General features: G+C 50.3%; 1 protein-coding gene across 2 annotated transcripts in view; it reads left to right on the forward strand.

Moving 5' to 3' along the window:
• Positions 1–394: 394 nt before the first annotated feature.
• OLFM2 (olfactomedin 2) overlaps positions 395–22115 on the forward strand; it is a 63517-nt gene continuing 41796 nt past the window's right edge. The window contains exon 1 of one of the 2 annotated variants that reach the window (XM_059059827.2): positions 395–566. In XM_059059827.2, coding sequence (XP_058915810.1) covers positions 498–566 — 69 coding nt within the window. In that variant the 5' untranslated portion in view covers positions 395–497. Of the gene's footprint in view, positions 567–15624; positions 15899–22115 lie in introns of those variants that run through there. The other variant, XM_059059825.2, reaches the window with a different exon arrangement.

Here is a 22115-nt window from a genome sequence, read left to right on the forward strand (position 1 = left end):
TCTTCTTTGCTACCAGGCCTTCCTCCTACTCCCCCTACCCCTTGATCCGTCTCCCAACCCCATTTACAACGTAGGAAATGTCCAGGGAGGGTGAAACAGACTACCACGTGAAGGAACCCCCTCACCGTCCCCATCTCCATGAGTCACCCCCAGATTGGCCCTGGGGTTCCGGGTCGCGACCCCAGCTACCGTCTCGGGTGCCGGCTTCCACCCCCCCACCCCAACCCCCACCCCCGCTTCGCCGACCCCAGACCCCGCTCCGTCGGCGCCCTAAGACGAGCTGGGGGCGGGGCGGGGGGGCGGAGCCCGCAACAAAGACTCGGAGCGAGCGAGGGGCGGGGGCGGGGGCGGGGCGGAATCCCAGCCGCCGGCGAGGCCGGGGAGGCGGCGGCACAGGGTCGCCCGGCCCGGCGGGCGGGGCAGCGCATGGTGGCGGACCCCGTGCCGAGGCGTCGCTAGGGCGGGCGGGGGACGGGACGCCGGGCCGGGGGCACGTCATGTGGCCGCTCACGGTCCCGCCGCCGCCGCTGCTGCTGCTGCTGCTGTGTTCAGGCCTCGCCGGACAGGTAGGGGCCCGGCGGGCAGGTGCGGGCTCAGAGGGCTCCAGAAGGGGCAGAGGCTCAGGGGCCCCCTCAGAAACGGGACTGGGGGCTCCATGAGCGCCCCCGCGGCTGCGAGGGAGGGGGCGTCGCAGCGAGGGAGGGGCTGGGACGTCCACCCTGGCTTTGGGAATGTGGGAAGGGGAGCTTCAGATCCAGCCTCAGAGCTGGGGTGGTTTGGGAGACAACCTGATCCCAGCCTTGGGGTTCTCAGCCTCTCGGTGACCCGGAGCCCACACCTGCCATCTCGCTCGAGCTAAGTGGGGTCGTGGGGGGTCTTCAGGGGGCCTTGGGTGTCGCTTATCCTTCATTTCCCGCATCATGGCAGGAGGTGCCCGGCTTTTATAGCCCCCCACTCCTCGCCCGCACCCCCAAGGTGGGCAAGGGGGCGGGACTCACGTGTGAGTGACTGACGGGGACGTGTGTGAAGTGCTGGAGGGTGCTGGGTAAACGTGTGTGCCTTTGTGTCACAGCTGGGTGTGACTGAGAGTTTGCGCGTGCGGCTGTGCAGGTGTGTCCAATCGTGCATGACTTGGGGCATGATTGGGGGAGGGTGTTTGTACCTGAGGCAGAGTCTGTATGTGACGGTGGAAGGCTTGTGAGCCTGAGACCGGGAGTTGTGTATCTGTGTGTGACTGGCTGTGTGGCAGCAAGTGAGGACTGTATTAATCCCAGCGGTCTGTGGGCAGCTGTGGCCGTGTATAAAGGACGGTGTGTGTCAGTGTCCCCATGACTCTGGCCCATCTGCCCGGGTATTGTACAAAATGTGGGTGACCAGGTGTGTGGCTGTGTGGGAGCTTTGGGTAACCACGTGTCATTCTGCGCCTAAGTCACTCTACAGGGGGGGTGTGCGGGGCAAGGGCTGTGTGTGCGAACGGGTACATCCCTGTGTGTGTGTGTTGGTGCCTTGCACACTACATGCTTTCACAGGAGCACGTCTCCCTCTCCATGGTACCTCATCTATTAGGCAAGAGATGGGGGCTTTTCAAAATGCGGGGTGTGTGTGTGTGGGGGGTGGTCCCAGCTTTCTAATGCTATTGGGAAACCTCTTTCCTCCTCCGTCGTGGGGGTGGGAGCCCCCTAAGTTCTCAGATCTTCAGGAGCTCAGAGGGAAGCTGGAATCAAAATAATAAAATAATTATAATACGAGCTAACACTTATTAAGTGCTTATTATATGCTGGGCACTGTTTCGAGCACCCCGAATGAACTAAGACATTTAATCCTCTGAGCAGCTCACTAGTGGGTGCTAGTGTTACCTCCATTTTACAGATGGGAGGGGGCTGAGGCACAGAAAAGTTGGGTCACTTGCTCAAGCTCAGACAGCTTGGGAGTGGCAGACCTAGGATTGAACCAAGGCAGTCCGGCTCCTGAGCCCACACATTTACCCTCTTGTTAAATAATCCACTCCACGGGTGTGAACAGTGCCTGTGTAAACACTAGGAGGGTTTCTAGGTAGAAGCTCAGAGGAAAATCAGTCCTGACACCGTCTCTTTCCTGGTCAAGAGAAGAATCAGAACCTTGTACCCACCCTGAGGGGGGCTATTGGGGGGGACGGAGATCAGACTCTAGACAGAAAGATTTCCAGGCTCCAAGGAGACCTCGTGAGGTCCCCTCCCTCACTCCTCTGTTTCCCTATCTCAAGACCCACATACTGGCTGGGATGGGAAGTGTGCTCAGAGCCAAGCATCAGGCCACACACACTGGGTGCTCAAGTGCTATGTGAGCCCCAAAGAAGTAAAGAGAGTCAGCTGAGCGAGAGATGAGAGACCGAAAGAGGTATACACTTGAGAGAATGGTGCATAAAAATGCACCAGGAGTGAAGTTGAATTGGGTTTCCAAGAAGGATCCTTGGAGCCGCCGGCACCTGGGGATTTTTCCTCCACCCCTGCTGGCCCCCAGGAAACTCTAGATTTCCTGTTTGTTCGCCAAGATTGCCTAAGGGTGTGGGAGAGTGCAGAGAGAGGTGATGTTGGGTGACCCCAGAGGAGGGTGGGAGATGCTTGGGGGCAGGGCTAACGTGAAGATGCATGAGAGCTATACCGGGCTCTTTAGGGGGTGGGACTAAACTGGGTTCAGTGGAGGTGGGGCTAAATGGCCGGTGGGGCGGAGCTAAGCTGGGATAATCAGTTGGGGTGAGGCTGGTAGGGTCCTGCCACCAACTACAGTGCCTCCAGGCGGCCACGGGCACTACAGTGTCGTGTGCCCCAGCTTGCCCACCCAGCCTGGTGCCCCAGGGAAGGAAGAGGCCTGGAGAATGGATGCTCTGTCCCATCTCCGTCCCCTCCATCGCTTCCCAGAACCCCCTCCTCGGTCCTTGATGGGCCCTGATCTCCACCAGGGGTCCTTTCTAGAAATCATTCATTTGTCCATTCAATCAACAGATATGACGAAGCATTGGAGATATAGCCATGAACCAAGTCATTAAATCCCTGCGCTCCTGGAGCTGACCTTGTTGCAGGAGAGACAGACAAGAATAGAATAAATATACAATACAATGTCAACAGCTAAATCAATATATAATACAATGCAAGTGGCATGAAGAATGATAAACAGGGTAAAGGGGATTAAAGTGTGATGGTGGTGCAGTGGGAGCTATTTTAGCAGGTGTGGTAGAGGCGGTGTCTCTAAGAAGGTGGTCTTTGAGGCGACACTTGAAGGAAGTGAGAGAAGGATGCCTTCTGTATCCAGGAGAAGAGCATTCAAAGCAGGAATAGCAAGTGCAAAGGCCCTGAAAGTGGGAACAAGCATAGTATGTTTGGGGAGCATCAGGGAGGCTGGCGTGGCTGGATAGGTGTGAGTGAAGGGGAAGTTGGGGGAAGATGAGGCCAGGGAAGCCAGGAGGGACCAACCAAGTGGGAACTTGTGGGCTGTGGACAGAAGTTTGGATTTGACCCTGAGAACAAGGGAGTAGGACCTGTCAGAGGAGTTGTCCATCCCTCCAGGGTCTGGAGCTACCGGAGAGCTTGACAGGACCAAGGCCCACCATCTTACCCGTGGGAAAGATGCTGCCTTCCTGAACACTGGGAAGTCCTCCTTAAGATCTAGCTACAGGGTTCCCTGGTGGCACAGTGGTTAAGAATCTGCCTGCCAATGCAGGGGACACAGGTTCGAGCCCTGGTCCGGGAAGATCCCACATGCCGCGGAGCAACTAAGCCTGTGCGCCACAACTACTGAGCCTGCGCTCTGCAGCCTGCGAGCCACAACTACTGAGCTTGCGCACCACAAATACTGAAGCCTGCGTGCCTAGCGCCCGTAGAAGCCACCGCAATGAGAAGCCCGTGCACTGCAACGAAGAGTAGGCCCCGCTCGCCACAACTAGAGAAAGCCCACGCTTAGCAACGAAGACCCAGTGTAGCCAAAAATAAATAAATAAAATAAATAAATTTACAAAAAAATAAAAGATCTAGCTACATCTTCGGTACTATCTGGGTTTGGGGTCACCTCTTTCCTGGGTTCCCCACAGGATGGGACAAGAGGAGTAGCTCAGTTTACAATGCATGCCTCAGGGCCTTTGCACTTGCCATTTCCTCTGCCTGGGACAATGATCCCCCTGGTACCTACTCAACTCGCTCCCTCTCTTTCTGCTTAAATGTCACCTCCTGTGAGAGGCCATCAAAAGTAACCTCCCACTGACACTTTCTGAGCTCTTACTCTGTGTTATTTTTCTCCACAGGCTTTGTCACTACATTTCCAGGATTTGTTTCTTCACCTATTGTCTGTCTTTCCTTAGAGGGGCAGCTCATCAGGGTCCAGTGGTCTCTGTTGTATCATCAAGGCCTACAGCAGAGCCTGGCACATAGTAGGTTCTCAACAAATATCTGTTGAATGAATGGATGAATCCCCCTCCTCCTCCCACAGAGTCTCTTTCTTTCTCAAACAGTGGAACTCTTGTGCCAAGGGAGGGTTGGGGGAACGACCCTCCCCTTGGGCTATCCCAAGGGGATAATGGGCTATACCCATTTCAAGTCAACCACAGCTCCTGGATCAGAGGTATCAGGAAAACCCATCTTCTTCATCTGTGACTAAAGTTCCACCATTGCAGGGCACCACTATTGGAGGTTAAGATGCTGTTTCCCCCAGGGCGCCTTTAGAAACTGTAAATGTCCCAGGTGGATGGAAGTAAAAGGAAATCTTGAGGACTCCCAGATAATAAGTGAACTGGACATTCTCTTCCTCAGGAATGGTGGTGCTAATGCTGAGCCTAAGATGAAGGAGCTGGGGCGACACCTAGCGGTAGAATGAGGTTTGTTCAGAGACTGTGTGTGTCCCTGTGACTGGGGAAGGCGTGTGGGCAGATGCCCCTGGGTATGTGTGTCAGCCAGGGTCCTGACCAGGGTGTGAAGCAAACGAGACACTCACCTTGGGTGCAAGATTGAAGGGAGTGCCCAAAGCCTCAGAGACCAAGATATATACTATTTTAATGCAATATTTTAAGAAAATCAAAATTAATGCAAAAAATCCGTGATGAACAAAATATCAAAATTTAAATAAAGGCAGGATCCACCTCCGCTCTTGCATGACTCAACTCACTGTAACTCTGGCTCTATAGGAGTGTGTCTGTAGTGTCCAATGGTGTGTGTGTGTATGTTTAGGGACAGTGTACTTGGCATTGGCCAAACTGGACGCAGGGACACGTGTGTGCCATCATCATGTTTGTGGGTGTGTGGGTACAGTGACTCTGTGTCCATACGGGTTGACCAACACCAGCAATTGGTGTTGGCAGTGACTCTGTGTCCCCAGAATTCAGTGTCAGTGCCTGGGAGGCAGTAACTTGCTATTTTCATTTATTCGTGCATTCATGTATTCATTTAGAAAGCATCCGTTTGTGAGCCTTCTGTGTTTTGAGCCTTATACTGGACACCAAGGCTGGGTGACTGCTTGAGCTCTCAAGGACTGGGATGGAAGATTTAACTTCTCTATAAAGTTGAGCCTGGCTGTGCTGGGGAGAAGGGAGTTGCGACAAGGGCGGGAGATTTTGTTCCCATTTTTCAGGAACTCTTGTCCAAGAGCATTGACATATCTTCACTCCCAGAGCGGAAGCCTGGTCTGTCTCACAACCTCATCCAGCCAGAGCTCAGCCACAAATCAAGGAGAAACCAGAGGAACAGAGAGGAGTCAGAATAGGTTCCATGAAGTCTGTGTGCAGAAACTGACTTGTGTTGCCTCTGGGAAACCCAGGAGGGTCTCAGTGGCTGTTAGAATCTAAGCCCTGCCTAACAGATGAGAAGACAGGGAGTGGAGGGGTGAGAAGAAAGAAACTGAGGGGCAAAGCCAGTTGAAGCCATTGAGTGAAATGGCAGATAGCTTCTTACCTTTTAGGTGCTGAGAGGATCCTGGTTGTTCCCAAGAAAAGTACACGGGGAGGACCTGATGAGCCACATCCTTTCTAGTCCTAATTTCTCTAGTAATTCCTATGTGAATGACACCAAACGAGGTACTGGGGAAGTGGAGGGGTGCAACACAGCCCGCTGTGGAATCGTTCTCAGGGCCAAGTAAGGGCGTGTGTGTGTGTGTGTGTTTAAATAAAAGCGTTTTTTTAAATTGTGGCAAAATACACAGAATATAAAATTTACCATCTTAGTCATTTTTAAGTGTACATTTCAGTAGCATTAAGTACATTTGCATTGTGGTGCAAGCATCACCACCGTCCACCTCCAGATCTCTTTACAGCTTGCAAAACTGAAATTCGACCCACTAAACAACAACTCCCCATCCTCTACCCCCAGCCCCGAGCAATCTTCATTCTACTCTCTGTCTCTAGGAATTTGACTCCTCTAGGGACCTCACATGGGTGGCATCATGCAGTGTTTGTCTTTTTGGCTTATTTCACTGAGCGTAATGTCCTCTGGGTTCATCCATGTCGTAGCAGGTGTCAGAATTTCCTTCCTTTTTAAGGCTGAATACTGCTTCGTTGTATGGTTGGAACACATTTTGTTTATCCATTTATCCTTCAGTAGACATTTAGGCTGCTTCCACCTTTGGCTATCGTGAATAATGCTGCTATGAACATGAGTGTGCTAATACCTCTTCAAGACCTTGCTTCTAACTCTTGGGTGTATACCCAGAGGTGGGTCTTCTGGATTGTATGATAATAATGTGTTTAACTTTCTGAGGAATATGCATAGCATTTTCCATAGTGGCTGGACCGTTTTCCGCTCCCAACAACACTGCACAAGGGTTTCCATTTTCTCCACATCCTCGCTAACACTTGTTAGTATTTGACTTTTTGATTCTAGCTCATTCTAAGGGGTGTAAGGTGGTTCTTCATCGTGGCTTTGATTTGCGTTTTATTAAGAGTTCTCCTTTTGGGGGCTTCCCTGGTGGCGCAGTGGTTGAGAGTCCGCCTGCCGATGCAGGGGACGCGGGTTCGTGCCCCGGTCCGGGAAGATCCCACGTGCTGCGGAGCGGCTGGGCCCGTGAGCCGTGGCCACTGAGCCTGCGCGTCCGGAGCCTGTGCTCCGCAACGGGAGAGGCCACAACAGTGAGAGGCCCCCGTACCGCAAAAAAAAAAAAAAAAAAAAAAAAAAAAGAGTTCTCCTTTGGAGAAATGTCTAGTCAAGTCCTTTGTTCCTTTTCAAAACCGGGACGTTTGGGATGTTTGCTTTTTTGTTGTTTAAATAGAAGGTTGTAAAGCCAGGAATGAGACATGGTTGGATTTGTGTGAGGGACAGATCCTTTGGCTGAAACTAGAGTAGGGACAGCAAAGGTGTGAAGCCAGAATTATTTCAGGAGCTAACAAGACCTGAGGCAATTTGGTGACAGCCAGAGGCATAGTAGGACTAATATTTGGGGGAGGAAAGGGGGAATGTACCTCTCGTTGTCTGGTGTCCAAGGTCCTCAGCCAGGACTACTGTCTCCTTTGGAATCTCCTCTTGGAATTCTGAAGCAGGCAGGAAAGCGGAGATGGCAAGAGAGAGAATTCCAGGGAGAATTCAACACCATTTCCAAACATTTGCTTAACCAAGCAAAAAACTAAAAGGAGGCATAGGCTAGAAGATTAACACCATTTGTGTTCCAAGGGATGCAAAGCCGTGTATGTGCAGATGTGAATTCATGCCTTTCCTCTGTGTGAATGAAATACCATGGAGACCAAGATGGCAGAGTTGGTTGACAGAGACCACTTGGCTTCTTACAAAGGACAGTGAGTTTTGCTTGGTTTATGTTTTCTAGCTTTTCTACTGGAACTTCTAGCATTTTTACCTGCTGCACATCAAACAGAAATGACCCTTATGTTTTATACTTGATACCTTAATTCATATTTTTGAGTAAACGTCGTTCTTGACATAAAACATATCTACAAAGAAGTATGTAAATCATAAAGGTGCAGCTTGATAAATTGTCTTGAAGTGACATAATGTTACCAGTACTAGGTCAAGAAACAGGTCTTTGCAAGAATCCAGAAACCCCCTCGTGCTCCTTCTAGTTGCCACCTGCCCCCTCAAGAGTAAGAGCTAAGCTGATGTCTCTCACTGTGCACTGGTTTGACTTGCTTTTTAACTTAATGAAGTCATTAAGCATGTAGTTTTTGGTGCCCAGCTTCTTTTTTTTTTATTTTGTATTTTTGCGGTACGCGGGCCTCTCACCGCTGTGGCCTCTCCCGTTGCGGAGCACAGGCTCTGGACGCGCAGGCCCAGCGGCCATGGCTCACGGGCCCAGCCGCTCCGCGGCACGTGGGATCTTCCCGGACCGGGGCACGAACCCGTGTCCGCTGCATCGGCAGGCGGACTCTCAACCACTGCGCCACCAGGGAAGCCTGGTGCCCAGCTTCTTTTGCTCCGCATAATGTTTGTAAGATTCCTCCGTGTTATTGTTTTGTGATTGATTCCTTGTTTTTGTTGCTTTGTGGTGTTCCATTGTGTGAGTATATCGCATGTGGTATATCCATTCTACTGTTTCTTGGCATTTGGGTTGGTGAAGTTTGTAGCTGAGACAAACTGTGCTGAAATAAACACTCTGACACATGTCTTTAGTGAATGCTTGTTCACGCTTCTGTTTGGTCTATATGTACAGTAGATTTTCTATTCACAGTAATTATGTTCTATAAAGAATTAGTGGGCTTCCCTGGTGGCGCAGTGGTTGAGAGTCCACCTGCCGATGCAGGGGACGCGGGTTCGTGCCCCGGTCCGGGAAGATCCCACGTGCCGCGGAGCGGCTGGGCCCGTGAGCCGTGGCCGCTGCGCCTGCGCGTCCGGAGCCTGTGCTCCGCAACGGGAGAGGCCACAACAGTGAGAGGCCCGCGTACCGCAAAAAAAAAAAAAAAAAAGAATTAGTGAATACTGAATCATTGTGGGGTTAGATTCTTGCAAGCTTCTGGTCACGACATTTTTGTTGACCAAACAATATGCAACTTCCTTTTATGAATGTTTCTGTTTAAAAACACCTTATTTAATATACATTGTTGATTCATTGGTATCAAACTCACTGCCGAAGGCACTGTAACTCAAGCTTGAGTGAAACTTACCGACAAGTTGTATTTTCTCTGGAAGACACGTTACAACCTTCTTGCTCCTAGAACACTAGACAGAACCTAGCGCTGTGCATGGGGCCACTTAAAATAGTGAGATCACCAATAAAAAGCGTGAGAATGTGAAAATTTTGGCACTAAGTAGACTGTGAAAAAGACACTTGATTACAGTTATGAGAGCTAAAACAACAAGGCCAGAGCATGGCTGTGGTGGATCTCCATTGGGAACCTGTGTGTCAGTGACTCGATTTTTTGCTACAATGTCCATGAATCACCACAAAAGCCCCGTGAGGATTGATTTGGGGGGGTGCAAATAAATTGTAGTGAGTAGGTGATTTTGACAATATGGAACCCACAAATAGTGAGACTCAAGTGTATATACCGAGGAGTAGAATTGCTGAGTCATAGTGGGGGAATATATTGAACTTTAGGAGATAACTGCTGAACAGTCTTCGAAAGTTCCAAAGACTCTTCAAAGAGTTTACCAATTTACTCTCCCACTAGTAGTGTCTGGGCATTCGAGTTGCTCTCCGTCATCACCAACACTTGGTGTTGTCTTTCTGTTTTACTTTAGACATTGTGATGGGTGTTTAGTGGTATCACGTTTTGTATTTAATTTACATTTCCTGATGACTAATAATATTTGAATACCTTTTCACGTGCTTATTGACCACTTGAGTATCCCCTTTTGTGAAATGCCTGCTCAAGTCTTTTGCCCCATTCTCTATTAGGTTGTCTGCCTTTTTCTTATTAATTTGTAAGAATATGTGTTTTTATACATCCAAACTTTATGTCTGTGTTTCTCTCTTTTACATAAATTAAAAATTAGGATATCAGTTATTTGTTGGACATAGTTTTCCTTCAGGGTTAGTGCTTGTTGGTGTCCTGTCTTAGAAATCTTTGCCTACCCCAGAGTAATGAAGATATTCTTCTATATTTACTTCTAAAAGATTTATTATCACTCACATTTAGATGTAAAATCTACGTGGAATTGATTTTTGTATGTGGCTTGAGGTAGGGATCAACATTTATTCTTTCCCCTTTGAATAGGGCCAAATGACCCAGGAACAGGCTCTAGACTCTGGAGCCTGACTGTCTGGGATAGATTCCTGGGGACTGGGAAAAGTTTCTTAGCATCTCTGTGCCACTATTTCCTCATTTAAAAAAAAATGGAATTTAACCCTATCTACTTCATAGTGGTATTCTGAGGGTTAAATGAGTTATGACATGTACATTGTTGCAGATGGTGCCGAGCTCATGATAAGTACTCAATACACCTTGGCAATTATTGTTATTGTTTCTGAGAGTTATGAACTTTTTTCCTCCTGATAATTTTCAGGTCAGGGAAAAAAGATTTCTTTTCATGGCACCTGGCCTTAGTGTGTTTAGGTTGCTATAATAGAATACCATAGACCAGGTGGCTTATAAGCAACACAAATCTATTTCTAACAGTTCTGGAGTTAGGGAAGTCCAGGATCAAAGTGAAAGTGCTGTCAGGTTTGGTGTCTGGTGAGGACCAGTTTCTTGGTGTCTTCTCACTGTGTTCTCGTGTGATGGAAGGGAGAGGGAGCTCTCTGGGGTCTCTGTATAAGGGCACTAATCCCATACATGAGGGCTCCACCCTCTTGAACTAATCACCTCCCAGAGACTTCATCTCCAAATACTATCACATTGGGGATTAGCTTTCAACATATGAATTGGGGGGTTGGGGGGGGGATACAGGCATTCAATCTGTAGCACTCCCCAACACGATGTTTATAGTAATGATGGTGACAGTGAGAAAGGGATTCTTTCGGAGATATTTCTATATCAATTCCAGCTGACGTTGGTGATAATTTGAATGGAGGAGTAGGGAAAGAGAAGGAAGGTGAGAGGGGCACTATCTGTAGTTTCTAACTGTGGGTACATTTGGGCCAGGACCAGGGTGAGGCAAGCAAGAAATCTAGGGTGCAAAATTTAAGGAGGGACTCATTCTCATGTCAGTGCAGGGCTCCTGGGGGGAGGGAACTTGCAGGGAAAGTTTAGGGATATTCCCCCTTTTAAACAGTTTTTTTGAGATATAATTTATATACCATTAAACGCACCTGTTTAAGTGTGCTACTCAATGACTTTTAGTAAATTTGCAGAGTTGTACAAACATCACCCCAATCCAGTTTTAGAACATTTCCATCACCCGCCAAAGATCCCTCATGCCATCCCCACCCCATCCCCGGTTCCAGGCAATCACTAGTCTAATTTCTGTCTCTATATATTTGCTTTCTCTGGACATTTTGTGTAAACTAATCATATAAAATGTGGCCTTTTGTGTTTGACTTCTTTCACTTAGCAAAATATTTTTGAGGTTCATCCATGCTGTAGCATGTATCAGTAGTTCGTTCCTTTTTATCGTTGAACGACATTCCATTGTATGCATGTACCACAGTTTGTTTATCCATTCACCAGTTGATGAGCATTTGAATTGTTTCATTTATTAGGAACAATGCTGTTATGAATATTCACATGCAAGTCGTTCCATGGACATATGCTTTCTTTTCTCTTGGGTGGATGGAATTGTTGGGTCTTACGGTAAATTTCTGTTTAACATTTTAAGAAACTGCTAAATTACTTCTTAAAGTAGTTGCAGCATTTTATGTTCCCACTAGAAAGCGGTTTACGTTTCTCCACTTCATCACTGATACTTGGTTCTGCCTGTCTTTTTGATTGAGGTTGTTCTGGTGGGTGTCATGTGCTATTAGTCCTGTGAAGCACACAAGTGGAGATGTCCATGAAGCAGACGGGCATAGGGGTTTGAGCTCTAGATGGAGATCTGGGCTGCAGAAATGCTTTTGGAAGCCTCCGCTGTAGATTCATTTAGTCAGTCAATAAACAATTTCTTGAGCACCTACTATGTGCCGGTCACTGTGCTAAGCCCTAGGGATGAGGCTGAAAAAAACACAGGCATGTAGGAGCCCTTGTGGAACTGAAAGTCTAGTGGAGGAGACAAATCATAAACAAAAGTACAATATAATGTCACATGGTGATAAATGCTGTTCAAAAATATAGAGCAGAGTAGGGGACAGGGGCGGAGGGGCTGCTATTGTAGATGAGGTGGCCAGGGGATGTCTTTCAGGATACAATAGCCAGATCACTCAGAGTCCAATCAGGGAAACAAACCAGTCTAGGTGTTTCAAAGAGAGGAAATTTAATATAGAGAATTGGCTAAGTGTGAGATGGAAGAGTTGAGAAGCCAAACTGATGGGATGATCAGGAATAAACCACAGCACTAAGCTACTGGAGGGACATGACAAAAGAAAAGTTTCTTGTGTGGGAACTGGGATCATGGGATCATAGAGTAGGTATAGCCACTGTCAGAATACACACCCCCACCCTAAGCAGAAAGAGAGAAGAAATACCCTGGCCTCTCCCTTCCTCCCCACCCTCCAGTCTCCCTCCAGTGCCTCTCATTGGGTGAGACTAACAGGAAGCCAGTGTGCCAGGGAACCTGGGAAATGTAGTTTTCTGGAGAAGGGTAGGGCATTGCTCTGACTTGCACAATGATGCGCAGAAATATAAATGAGGTAAAGGAACAATCCACATGTGTATCTGTGGTAATAGTGCTCTGGGTAGAGCAGACAGCAAGTGCAAAGGTCCTGAGGTGGGAGTGTGCCAAATGGAACCAAAACCCTACATGTGTGATGGATGGTCCAGGCACAGTATACAGAATGACAGGGGCTAGGGACCTAGGACAAAGCCATGGGACACATTTAAGGAGAAGGTAGGAGACAGTGATAGTGCAGCCTTGAAGTCAAGGGACAAATGACTTTCAAGAAGGAGGGAATGATTCATGAAGACTTACCTGTGAGAGTGGCTAAATGAGGGCTTGTGTGAGGCTGTGGGACCAGCAAATCGTAAGGTCACTGGTGCCGTTAGTGAGAGGAGTTATGGAAGCATACAGGAGGTGGGAGGTAAGGAAGCAGAGACAGCAAGTGCAGATGTGAGTGTAGACCACTCCTTGGAGGAGTTTGGCTGGGAGGAGGCAGAGCAGTTTCCTACATCACCAGTGGTGAGAGAGTGAGAGAGTATCATTGGGTTCCAGATTATCTATACAGGGAGGGCTTGGAGCCCAGTGGTTTTGGGGTCTGAAATCATACCCACCTAGGTCCAAATCCTGGGCTCCCATTTATGTACTGGGTCACCTTGAGCTGCTCCCCTCTCCTCTCTGAGCCTAATTTCCTCTCTTGTAAATAGGGAAGTTGCTGTACTGTTCTTGGGATTTTGCATCCAGTACTCAGCAAGTGTATTTGCAAAGTGTTCAGCACTCATAAATGCAAGCTGTAGTACAAGTAGGCAAGGAGACATCTCATTTTTTAAAGCTCATTATCAGTTGCAAATAATTACAATGTCAGCTACTATTTATGAAACACCATGTTCCAGACACCAGGCAAAGTGCTTTACAAGCATCATCTCTCCCCAGTCTGCCCCAACTCACTCTGCTGCAACCACACTGGCCTCGTTCCTGTTCCTTGAACACTTATTCTCCTGCCCCAGGGCCTTTGCACTTGCTGTTCTTGTTGCCTGGATCTCTTCCTTCATATATCCAAATGGCTCCCTCCCTCACCTTCTTCAGGTCTCTGCTCAAATGTCACATTCCCCAACCATCTCGATTAAAGTTTTACTCCTCTACTTAGTCCAGATGCCCCTTCCTCCCATACCCTAGGTATTTTACTCCCCAGCCCACCCCCATTTGTTGTCTGTCTTATCCCATAGAATGTTCATCTCCACATAGGCAGGCATATTTTTTTAAAAATTAATTAATTTTTGGCTGCGCTGGGTCTTTGTTGCGCGCAGGCTTTCTCTAGTTGTGCGAGCAGGGGCTACTCTTCGCTGTGATGCACCGACTTCTCATTGCGGTGGCCTCTCGTTGTGGAGCACGGGCTCTAAGTGCGTGGGCTTCAGTAGTTCTGGTGCAGGGGCTCAGCAGTTGTGGCTCGCTGGCTCCAGAGCACGGGCTCAGTAGCTGCCACGCTGGGGCTTAGTTCCTCCACGGCATGTGGGATCCTCGCGGACCAGGGCTCCAACCTGTGTCCCCTCCATTGGCAGGCAGATTCCCAACCACTGTGCCACCAGGGAAGTCCCAGGCAGGCATTTTTAAAATCTGTTGTTTACGGTGCTTGGGACATAGTAGATGTCCAATAAAGCTTTCACTTGATTCTCAGGACACAGGAGCCATTTACACGTATTAGGTCCGAGGGTCCTTACAACCACCCATTTTGCAGATGAGGAAACTGAGGCAGAGAGAGGTCATTGCTGGAGGTCACGTAGGGGCAGAACCTGCCTCTCCCTGCTGTTAAGCTAAAAAAAAAAAAGAATAGTTCAAGACCCCTACCATCCCTACCCCCATGTTCAGCTCTTCTCCCGAGGCGAGCCCTCGGTGAGCTGCCACGGCCCAGGGAAAGGCCTGAGTCATCGCCGCCTCCATACGGCGGCGGCGGCCACGAACTGAGGGCGACTGCGGCGGCCGCGGCGGCAGCGCGAGGTGATGCGGGGACGCCACGAGGGGGCGTGAGTGCAGGGAAAACAGAGGAAATTAAACCAGCCGGGCTCTCCTCCTGGCGGCCTCGCCGCCCCGCCGCCGGCTGGTGCGTGGGTGCAAAGCCGGGGGCACTGCACTCCCCCTTCCTTCGAAGGGGCGGGCCCCGGAGCTGGTCCCTGGGGTGTGGAGGAAGGTCCGAAGTATCAGTTCCCCGCCCCCCACCCCAAGTCCAAGTTGTGAGTGGAGACCCAACTGGGACTTGGCGGCAAAAGGCTAGCTCCCGTCTCGGCCGTCCGGGGTTATAATGCCGCCTCTTGGAGTCATGGGGGTCCTCCTGCTGCAGAAGTGACCCCACTCCCCATCCCAGGAATCGCCTGTTGGTTTCGGACCTGCCACTCTGGGCTTCCCTCGTTCGGAAACAACCAAGCGGTCCCCAAAGTGGTCCTGGTACCAGGGAAGCCCCTTCCCCACGGAAAAGGAAACCCTTGGCCACCCGATTCAAGGGAGCGCACCGGAGGCCGCCCCCCATACCTGCTCTCCCGGGTTTTAGGGAGCCGGGGTCGGTGTCCTAACAGTAGGTGGGTGGGGACTTGCGACTCCGGCCCCCTGCCAGCTTTGGGTGCACGGGGTGGGGCGGCTGCCCATTTAAACGCAGGCCGAGCGCCCGGGGCTCTGAAAGGGGCTGCGAGCGGAGGGTGGCCGGGAATACCTCGCTCCGGGGGGTAGGGGCGGGAACACCGCTGGGGGCGGGGCTGGGAATGCCGCGGCGGGGGGTGGGTGGGCAGGTGGGGAATGCCGCCGGAGGGGGCCCCTTGCGGGGTGGGGCGATCCCGGACAGAGGGGGTTGCAAGGCCGGGGGAGAGGGGTGGGGACAGCCGGGGCGCCGCCTGCCCCCCGGGCTCCGGGCCGGAGCCGTGACGTCACAGCGGCTGGAAGTGCCCGGCGCGGAGGCTGTGGGAGGCGCGGGAGGGGGTGGGGGGGGCCGAGGCGGCGCCTTATAAGCGGAGCCCGCCGGGCGCGCCGAGCCGCAACCCGCGTCCCCGAGCCGCCCCGGCCGGCCCCGGCCCCGGCCCCCCAGCTCACGCTCGCGCCCCCTGGGCGGCTGGGCGACGACGGACTGAGCAGCAGGCGGCGGGCCGGAGAAGGGACGCGCGGCGGGCGGCCGCGGGGCATGAGGCGGGGGCGCGATGTCGGTGCCGCTGCTCAAGATCGGGGCCGTGCTGAGCACCATGGCCATGGTCACCAACTGGATGTCGCAGACGCTGCCCTCGCTCGTGGGGCTCAACGGCACCGTGTCCCGCGCGGGCGCCTCCGAGAAAATCGTGAGTGGCCGCCGCGCAGGGGGCGCTCCCGGGGGGCGTGGTGCCCGCGCCGCCGCAGCAGCAGCCCCCGGGCGCCCCCGCCCCCCAGCTTCCTGGCGCGCCCGGCCGGGGAGCGCCCTCCCGGGGCTGGGGGCTGCACGCGGAGGCGGTGGAGCCCTAGGACCCGCGGCCACCTCCGCGCCTTTTATTATTGTTATTATTATTATTACTATTTCTTATTATTAGTGTGCAGTGTCCGAGCGGCAACAATGTACTAGGCTCGCTGTGGCCCCGGGGCGCAGGCGGAAGGGCTGCGGAATTCAGCCTGGTCCGGGCTGAGTGGGGCGGAGCTGGAGGGTAGATTCGGGCGGCTGGTTGGAACCCTGCCTCCGAATAGGGAAGTCTCGGGGTCTCCGAGGGTCTCCACCTTCAGCATCTCTCCCTGTTTGTGTCTCGGTGTCTCTAAGCAGCCCCTTGTCTGTCTGTCTGTCTCTCCCTCTCTTCTCTCTCTCTCTCTCTGTGTCTCTCCCCGTCTCTGTCTCTCTCTTTCTGCCCCTCTCTGTCTCACTCTATTCTTTTTCCTCTGGTTTGCTTCTCTGTTTTCCTCTCTGTCTGTCTGTCTCTGTCGCGCTGTCTCCGACTTTGTATCTTTTTTTTGTCTGTCTCTCCTTTTCTCTCCCCTGCACAACACCCCACCCCCTGCATCTCCCTCCTCATTACCTGCCTCACCACGTGCTGAATATTTATTTCCATAACTGACCCTCCGTAGGAGGCCCGGTCTCATACTGAGCCCCAGCAGGGGCTGGGGCTCATGCTGCCCCCAGAAACTGCAGGATTGCCCCCTCCCCCGTCCCATCCTATCCTCTTCTATCACCTTCATCCTCCAGCTTTCCAAGCCACAGAGTTTGGCTGGGGGGTGAGGAGGGGGCAGGATGTGTGTGTTGGGGGGCACTCCCTCGGGGTTAATAACGGTGGTCCTGGGGAGAGGGGAGGAGACATCCTCCACTGAAAACTTCCCCCAGCCCCCTCCAGATATGCCCCTTCCCTCCCATTCCTTACCCTCTTCAATCTGGTTTCGGTGCTCCTCCCAGTACCTGGAACTGGGATTCATGGGGGCTCCCTCTCTTGCTTGATGTTCCGCCAACTTCATCAGCCCCCCTGTTTAGCCTCCACCTGCCACCACACTGAGAGATAAGAGGTCTTTTCTCCCAAGGGCTGTGGGCAAGTGGAGAGGGGGGTGCCCTGTGCTCAGGCTTTGTCCAGCTCCTTGAGGGAATTGTCACTGGGCTTGGCCCAGGTGAGGGCTTGCAGTTTAAATCCTCAGAATTGAAGCCAATGTGTGAAACAGTGTTTATCTGTGTGTCTGTCACATCAAGCGATATTTGAATATGTCCTGGTGTATCTATCTATGCATGGTGTGTGTATGGGTGTGTGTGTGCGTGGAGGGTGTGAGAAAGTTTATGTGCTTTGCTAGCATGAGGGCACAAGTGTGTCTGCCTGTATGTGGGGGTGCATCCCAGAGCAAGTGTGGGTGTGTCCCTGAGTACTCGCTGTATCTGGGTGTGGATGTGTCTGCAGTTGTATGTCCCTGACTATGGGTTTGCATGTATGTAATTGCATATGTGCATATAAGTTTATATACATGAGTCTGAGACAGACTTCTTGCTCTTGCCTTCTGAGGGGGGAGAGAGATGGTGTCTCATTGAAATCAGAAGCCAGATTCCCCTCCCCTACCGTCTAAAAAGTTTGAGTCAGTGTAAATGTGTTCATGTATTATGTACAGCATATGGGTAAATGAGAGCATGTATGTCTGGGGAACGTGTGCATAGTGTATAAGAGCATGTCTCTGAGCTATGATTTTGTGTGAGTATATGTGTCTTTGCAAATATGTACAAGTACATGTTTTGTGCATATAAATGTGGACATGTATGTCTTTAGAAGTGTGTGCATATATGTTCACGTTTGTATCTATGAATGGTCGATGAATGGTGTGTGTGCCTAGTTTGTATGCATGTGGGTGGATTCCTGTGTGTTTCATGATCTTTCTGTAAGTGTGGTGTGAGTGTGTGTGTGTACCCAAACTGACCTGGTCTTCACTCCAGCCCCTCTGTAGCTAACAGGACCTTGACTCAATACTTCCACGAAATCACCTGCTGGAAGCTAATAGTTCTCCCATTCCTGACCCCCACCCCATCCCTCAGTTTCACTAAGCCTTGCCAGAAGAGCTCTATGGAGTGAGGTGCCAGGGAACTCAGGGTGGGACCTGGGAGGGGACGGTGACATGAGGGTGCTTAGGAAAGTGCCTTGGGAGTCTGATAGACATAGGTTGAAATCCAGACTTTCCCTTAAGTTGCTCCACGACTTGCACTCTGACCCAGTGACTTCACCGTTCTGAGCTGCGGTTTCCCATCTATGAAATGGGAATGATAATTCCTACCTCACAGAACTGTTGTGGGTAAGAGGTCTACCATCCAGCCCTCCATCCATCCATCCTTCCATCTATCTCTCCATCCATCCACCCATCTTTACACTCATCCGTTCATCCACCCATCCATCCGTCCACTCACCTATCCATCATTTACCCATCCATCCATCTCTCCATCCTTCCATCCATCTCACCATCCATCTATCTTTCCATCCACCCGTTTTGTTTATTCAACAAAATAACTGAGTACCTCCTCTCTGTCAAGTGTGTATATGCTTGAAGATCCCAGCTCCGTGCCTGACATAGTAAATGCTCAGTTAGTGACAGGACTGTGAGTCAGATGAATCTGGGTTTGAATTCTGGTCCTGCAATTTACTAGTGGTATGACCTTGGGGAAATTAGTTAATCTCTCTAAACTCCAATATCCTCATTAGTTCAGAGTCCCCATTACACCGTAGGATCCATGAGAACATCTGTGTTTTACTCACTATTGAACCCTAAGCCCTGATGCAGAGTAGGCCTACAATAAATATTTGTCAAGTGGCTGAATCCACAATCACATCCTCATAAGGATTCCATCTTCAAATGGAAAGATGGCTGGGTGCGTAGTAGGTGTTCAGTAAGGAGAGTTTGCCCTGTTTGACATTGTAGCCAAGCACATAATAGGCATGGAATAAATATTTGTCAAGTGTCTAAATCAATAATGCACCTTCCTAAGGATTGGGGAGAATAAATGGAAGTGAGGAAGCACAGAGTAGATGCTCAGTAAGGAGGAGTTGTACGAAGCTACAGAGCACGAACGTTGGTAAGCTGAGGGGTTCTGGAACCCAGGTAGTGAGAATTCCCGCTCATGAGGCAGACAGCTGTGGATGCTGGCCTTGACTTGAAAAATGACCTCTGTGAGGTAGGGGTGAGCCCAGACCCTCAGGCCATTCTTGTCTCTGGTTTCCCCTCCCCGATCTGATCCAAAGAAACAGTTTAGCATTCTAAGAGATTCTGAGAGATGGTGTCACAGATCATCTCTGAAAGGGGGAGTGGGGGGAAGCTGCCACTGCTGCTACCTTTGGCCAACTCCCAGCCATAAACCGTCCCTGTGGGATGGGAGCCTTCCGTGGAATGGCTTCTCACCTGGGAGTCATAAATTCAGAACCAGACTAAGAATTGTCAGCCCCATTGCCAGCAGCTGCCGTCACTACGGGGCCTGAAGTGAGTTACCTGCATCCTATATGTTATGCCCTTGTCCATCCCCTCCTCCCTGAGGGATGGAGGGAAGGAAGGGGAGATTGGAGGAGGGATATTCTGTTCGGGGAGGACCCTTTTCCTCATGGGAGGAACAGGCAGGGTCTGAGCAGCTATCAGCAAGAGGCTCTTTGAGGACTTCCCAGTAAGAACCAAAGTTCAGAATCTGTGTTTTCTTGACAGTTTTCTGTGCAGGGGGGAAGGACCCCAATGCTCAGTATCAGTCAAGAGAGGCAAGGTAACACTGCCATAACAAGTGGCCTCATATCTCGGTGGTTTAATACTGCACAGGTTTATTTTGTGCTTGAACTATGTATCCATGTTGGCTGGAGAGCTCTGTCCACGGTCGTCATGGACCTGGAATGATGGAGGCTCTATGGTGACATGATCATTGAAGCAGGGAAAGGAAGGTACAGCGTAGCCCCCACTGGCTCCTAAAGCTCTTCCCTAGAAGTGACACGTTACTTCTGCTCACATTTCATTGGCCAAAGCAAATCACATGGCATGCTTAACCGCAAAGAGGGTGAGAAGTGTGGTCCTACTGTGACCTGGACAGAGAGGAGTGGCCAAATATTTATGAACAACCCTAAATACACTCCTGATCCCTCTTCCTTTTATTCTACAACAGGGATTCTCGTGGAGGGTATCTCCATTCATTCATTCACTCATTCATTTATTCAACAAATATTTATTGAGCACCTGCTATGTGCCAGGCACTATTCTAAGTGCCAGGGATATGACAGTGAACAAAACAGACAGAAATCCTTGTCCTTGTGGAACTGAAATTCTAGGGCAGGGTAGGGGAGAAATAAATATGTATACAGATAAATTTATAATACATGGTGATACGTGTGCTATGAAGAAGCATAGAGCAATATAAGGGGAGTGGAGAGTGCTGGGGGGGACTATTTTAGATTGAGTAGGTGACATTTGAGCAGAGATCTGAAGGAAGTAAGCGGAGGGAACAGCAAGTGCAAAGGCCCTGAGGTGGGAATATGCCTGAAATTTTGGAGAGTCAGTGAGGAAACCAGTGTGGCTGAAGCAGAGTGAGTGAGGGGGGAAAGTAAGAAGAGGTGAGGGCAGGGAGGTGGTGGGAACCACATCATGTTCAGGCGAGAGGGACTTGCAGGGATTTTAGATTTAACTTGCAGCTTCTCATGCATTCCCTCTCCTCATTTCATGCTTTCCTTTTCAACATGCACTTTTAACCTTCTAACATTCATGGTGTAGTTGACATTTATTTTGTTGTCTGATTCTCCCCACTGTAATGTCAGCTCCATGAGGGCAGAGGTTTTTTTAAAAATCCATTTTTGTTGACTGTTATAGTCCCAGTGCCTGGCACTGGGTCTAGCACATAGTTGGTGTTCCATAAATACTTGTTAAGTGAATAAATGGGATGCCAGGGAGGGTGCTAAGCAAAGGAGGGATGGGACTTAACTCAGGTGTTCACAGTTTTTCTCTGGCCCCTGTGGGGAGGACAGACTATAGGAGGTGAGGGTGGGAGCTTGGAGACTGGTCCAGGTGAGTGATGATGGGGGCTGGACCAGGGTAGGGACCAAGGAGGTAGAGAAAAGTAGGCGTATCGTGGATTTGACCCACACCTGCCTATTCACCTGTTCCTAACTGTGGACTTATGGCTTTTGCTCAAACACCTCAATATGTCAGGAAATACTTATTGAGCGCCTACTTTGTACTGGGAAGGGTCCTAGACTGTGGAATATAGAGATGAATAATGCCCCGACTTCAGTCAGATCGCTGTCTCCTCAACAGTACTTGTGACACGACATGGTATGTGTAGAGACAGAGATATTTCTGGAGTGCTGTTGGGGCACAGAAGAGGGGCACTGAAATCAGCCAGGTTGCAATGGGGCTTTCTTGGAGGTGGTGATGGCCAACTGAGTCTTAAAGTGGAGAAGGAACTGGCCAGGTAAAAACAGAGCAAGGGCATTCCAGATAGAAAGAAGAGCATGGACAAAGGCTCACAAGTAAGGAACATCCTTACTTCTGAGGACAGGGACATTGCAAGCTGTTCGGAGTTGCTGAAGACAATGTGCCCGGTTGGGAAGAGTGGCCAGAGGGGTCCATGTCACAAAGGGATTTGGACTGAGGTGTCTGTACTTCATTCTGAGTGTCAAAGGACGGGAGACTTGGAGGGGTTTGGAGCAGGAAAGGAATATGAGGCTGTCACTTGCATTTTTCAAAAGACCTGATTGTTAGAAAATCCTTCTAGATTGTGAGTATGAAATTTATCTCATTTTAACATTTTCCTGTCTCACTTGCACCAAATCTAAACTCCTTACCCTGGCCCAACTTGGTAAGCCTCAGTTTCTTCATCCATAAAATGGGGATAATAGTAGATTGTACTATTTTAACATTTTCCTGTCTCACTTGCACCAAATCTAAACTCCTTACCCTGGCCCAACTTGGTAAGCCTCAGTTTCTTCATCCATAAAATGGGGATAATAGTAGATTGTGCCGTCTAGCATTGTGTTCAGCCATGTGCCTGGCATGTGCAAGGTGCCTATAAGGTTCACTGTTATTATTATCACTATTTTTATCGCAAGACCCCTGCCT

The sequence above is a fragment of the Kogia breviceps genome, chromosome 4 (assembly GCF_026419965.1).
Source record: "Kogia breviceps isolate mKogBre1 chromosome 4, mKogBre1 haplotype 1, whole genome shotgun sequence".
NCBI lineage: Eukaryota > Metazoa > Chordata > Mammalia > Artiodactyla > Physeteridae > Kogia > Kogia breviceps.